Source organism: Propithecus coquereli, unplaced genomic scaffold (assembly GCF_000956105.1).
Source record: "Propithecus coquereli isolate 6110/MARCELLA unplaced genomic scaffold, Pcoq_1.0 Scaffold95, whole genome shotgun sequence".
Lineage (NCBI taxonomy): Eukaryota > Metazoa > Chordata > Mammalia > Primates > Indriidae > Propithecus > Propithecus coquereli.
The window spans coordinates 5742003-5745914 of NW_012155840.1; the positions used below are offsets into that span (position 1 = coordinate 5742003).

General features: G+C 37.7%; 1 protein-coding gene across 2 annotated transcripts in view; it reads left to right on the forward strand.

Annotated features, from left to right (window-relative positions):
* LOC105826996 (ADAMTS-like protein 1) overlaps positions 1–3912 on the forward strand; it is a 198865-nt gene that overhangs the window by 35538 nt on the left and 159415 nt on the right. For both annotated transcript variants that reach the window (XM_012665018.1, XM_012665019.1), the window contains exon 2: positions 495–622. In XM_012665018.1, coding sequence (XP_012520472.1) covers positions 495–622 — 128 coding nt within the window. The remainder of the gene's footprint in view (positions 1–494; positions 623–3912) is intronic.

Genomic DNA, 3912 nt, shown 5'->3' on the forward strand with positions numbered 1-3912 from the left:
GATCTAGTTTATCCTGTTCTTTGTAGTCTCAAAATGTCTCAAAAAAAAAAAAAAAAAAAAATGTCAGTTGTATACACTATTGTTAGATTTTGGAAAGCAGTCTTGGTATGTACATGTCAAGCTTCTCAGAGCAGAAGAATCTCTGAGAGAAGCTTCTTCCTTTTCACAAAGACATGAAGAGTTAGACTCCTGATCCCTGAGCATGACAGTGACTTCAAAGCAATCGATCTTTTTCTAACCCAGATTCCTATTTCTGGCTTCCCTTTCCATTTGCTGCATTAGTGCAATGTCTTGCCCCTTCAGACATTGCCTAGGATTGGTAAACTCAAATATCCCTTTCCCTAAACATATACAAAAGAAATCTGAGAATCTGATGCACATTTTCATTCCCAGAAAGGCCACCATGTACAGACACACAAGCCACCCACCTTTGAGGACACACGTTTCAGGGTTCGATGGGGACACGATGCTGACCATCCTCTTGTTTCTTACAGAGCTCCAGGACAGCACGCTCCGAGGAGGACCGGGACGGCCTATGGGATGCCTGGGGCCCGTGGAGCGAGTGCTCACGCACGTGCGGTGGGGGGGCCTCCTACTCACTGAGACGCTGCCTCAGCAGCAAGTAAGTCCTGTCCCACTCGGGGCTTTGTGAGAACCACAGGGAGCAGGTTTGAGGCCTGCTTTTGTGGTTGGGGCTATGCAGAGCATTTCATTGCTCACAAATCCAGATGAAGGAAAGGAATGGAGGAAAGGCACAAAGAATTAAATTTGTATTTTTTCTTACATCCATCTCCAGCTAGGTATTTACATACTCATATAATAGGCAATAGAGAATTTATATTATTTACTCAGAAAATTTTATCTGTTTTCATGTTAGAACTGGAAGGAGAATTTATTATTAGAATTGGTTCTTGGATCATTAGTTCCATAATATATTGTGCTTTTTGTATCATCTTACTAATTATGGTGACAATAATAGCAACAGTATTGGCATTAACAGCATATTGAGTTTATGTTGGATTTCCAGCATTACCAAGTACTTTGCAAATGAATGCTATACTGCTTTAGTTTTGTAAATGATCTAGTAGCCAGAAGGTTCTTAAGGTCATTCAATTCAATGAATGATGACTTTTGCATGTAAGGAGATTTGGAGGAATAGAAACTTCAGTGGGGATTGCGGCAGGAATGTGAGAGGAATGAAGAAGGTGGAAGGGGTGGCTAATGGCTTCTAAGCTAAAAGGAAAAGGCCTGAGGCCTTAGAATGGAAAGTTTTTACTTTGAGTAATAATAATTTAAAACTGCTTCTTGAGCTGTGTGGTCTATGACTAGATTTGTCTGCAAACTATAAAACATAAAGTACCATAGTAATATTTTTTAATGAAAGATTTTATTTGACAGTGAAAAGTGTTAGGTGCAGCAAGTAGGAGGTTTGATCAAAAGTCACTATATATTGTATTATAAAACATGAAACAGAAGAAGAAAAAATATGCATCTGCAGATTCTTCTAGACTTTTCATAAACAAATAGCAGAGAGGGGTGAGATGTGGGTTCAGAAAAATGTCAACTTACTTTAATAAGAGTGAGAATTTCTTGAAATCAGGGCCTGAGCCTTATTGCTTTCTGTTTCTCCAAGGCCTGCACAGGGTCTGGCCGATATTAGAAGCTCAATAGATGGTTCTTCACTGAATCTGTTGATATTTAGCGACCATTTTGGTTCCAGGTAGGTCTGGGTGGAAATGCACGCTGAGGAACATGGCCAAAAGGCACACTGGGCAAGATACCAGGTCATTTCTGGTATTTGGCCATTCTGGCATTTGGATCTGCACCAAAGATGGGCCTGTGAGATTGTATCCACCAGCAAGTTTCTTTGTCTTTTTTTGAGGCCAGCTTCATATCAACCAGACTCAAGCCGATACGAAAGGAAAATAGAATTTTCCTCCTTATGATTCACCTGCTCTCTTAATCTTGAATATATAAAAAAAAACTTCCTAAATCTGCAATACATGATGCTACATGGTGACAGTGTAATCAGTAATAATCATACATCAGTAAAACCAAAATGTACAAATTTGGAATGTTTCTGTTATCTAGTTTTCTTAAACGAGAAGCCTTGAATATTTTATAGGGATGAGCCAAAACATGTGTCTCACGACACTAGCCAGAAATGTATGGGAACTTTCATATTGTCTCAGTGATGCAAATGTTACATGATGATAGAATCTTTTACTGCATGAGAGAATGACAAACAGTTTAAGGAATAAATTAAAATCACAAATAAAATTCTGTCATTCAGCAAATAATCAAATATCGATGCTAATGTGAAATTCAAAAATACCAATTTTGCCACCTAGTAAATTAAGGCTCCAGTCGTTAGGATTTTATTATGATACTATAGAAGATATGAGTTGTCCTCTACTTGAAATGTTTTGGAAAAGTAGAATGGAAATGCTAAAATTATAAACATGTAGAATATATGTCCCTATTTTACTTTCAAATATTGAAAAAATATATTCAATAAACTCATACTGGGCTGGACAAGAAGCTAAAAAAACAGGGAGAGGGGTAGACCAGCCATTCTTTAGGAATTCGAAGAAGTAGAAAAAAACCTTCAAATGGATGGCACTTCCAAATACAACAAGAATATATGGAAATATTAACGTGTCTTTATTTCTGGAAAGCTGGTGCTTAATGTGGATTGATACATTATACACATGGATATATTCTATACGCAAAGAATCCTAGTCATTCTTTAGAAAAGCAAAACTTGCCACCATTAGTAAACTCTGGAACAATCTGGGTAGAAATGAAATGTACATTTTCTAATTGTGAAAGGGCTATCTACAAATGCCCTATTATATATTCTGACATCATTCTTCAATAGGTTTTTTTGTGTGGTAAGTTTAGTCTGAACTGTCCTGATTCTGATCCTTTTGAGACAAACAACACACAGGTTGACTCAGATGTTCAGTCTGTGATTGTAGTGGGCTTTTGGGGATAGCATCCTTCCTTGGACCTAATTAGCTTCTTACCTCTGTGCCTTAATGAGTTAAATCTCCCACCTACAGATTTTAAAAGGAGTGAAACTAAGATTGAATTATTATCTCTGGAGGTATATTGATTCTAGAAAATCTACATCTCCAAGGAAATTTAAAGTTCCACAGTGACCAAGTTAATGCCTTTGTAATAATAACAAATAAGAATGTTATCCTATTAAATGTTCAGAGATCTTGTGATGTTAACTTTTAGAATAACTTAGCACCTATATAAAGCACACACTTATTTTCTAGACAGAATTTGATAATTTAGCCACAAAATATGCTATCACTAAATAGCTATTTTCTAGAAAGCATTTGATGATTTAGCCACAAAATATGGCATCATTAAACAGCTTGGATAACTTCTTCTGTGATTCAAGACCCTTGTGTATGTTGCATTTTTCAAAAGGAGGCATGTATATACACATGTGTATTTGTTTGTGTGTATGCTGAACTATGATAGAAAATATATATCATTTCAAAAAAATCTAAAAATTGCTGTTGTAGAGAACTCACTCTGGCAGGAGCCTTGTATGGACACTGGTTAGGCCCACTTAACCCAGAGGAGTCCCTATCCTAAGTGTCACTGGTCGATAATCAAAATTCAGTTTTCTTCACTATGGGATTATTGTTTGGAATAAGAGTTTATCAAGGCCGGGTGCGGTGGCTCACGCCTGTAATCCTAGCACTCTGGGAGGCCAAGGCAGGTGGATCGTTTGAGCTCAGGAGTTCGAGACCAGCCTGAGCCCCTATCCTAAGTGTCACTGGTCGATAATCAAAATTCAGTTTTCTTCACTATGGGATTATTGTTTGGAATGAAATCATATCAAGGCCGGGTGCGGTGGCTCACGCCTGTAATCCTAGCACTCTGGGAGGC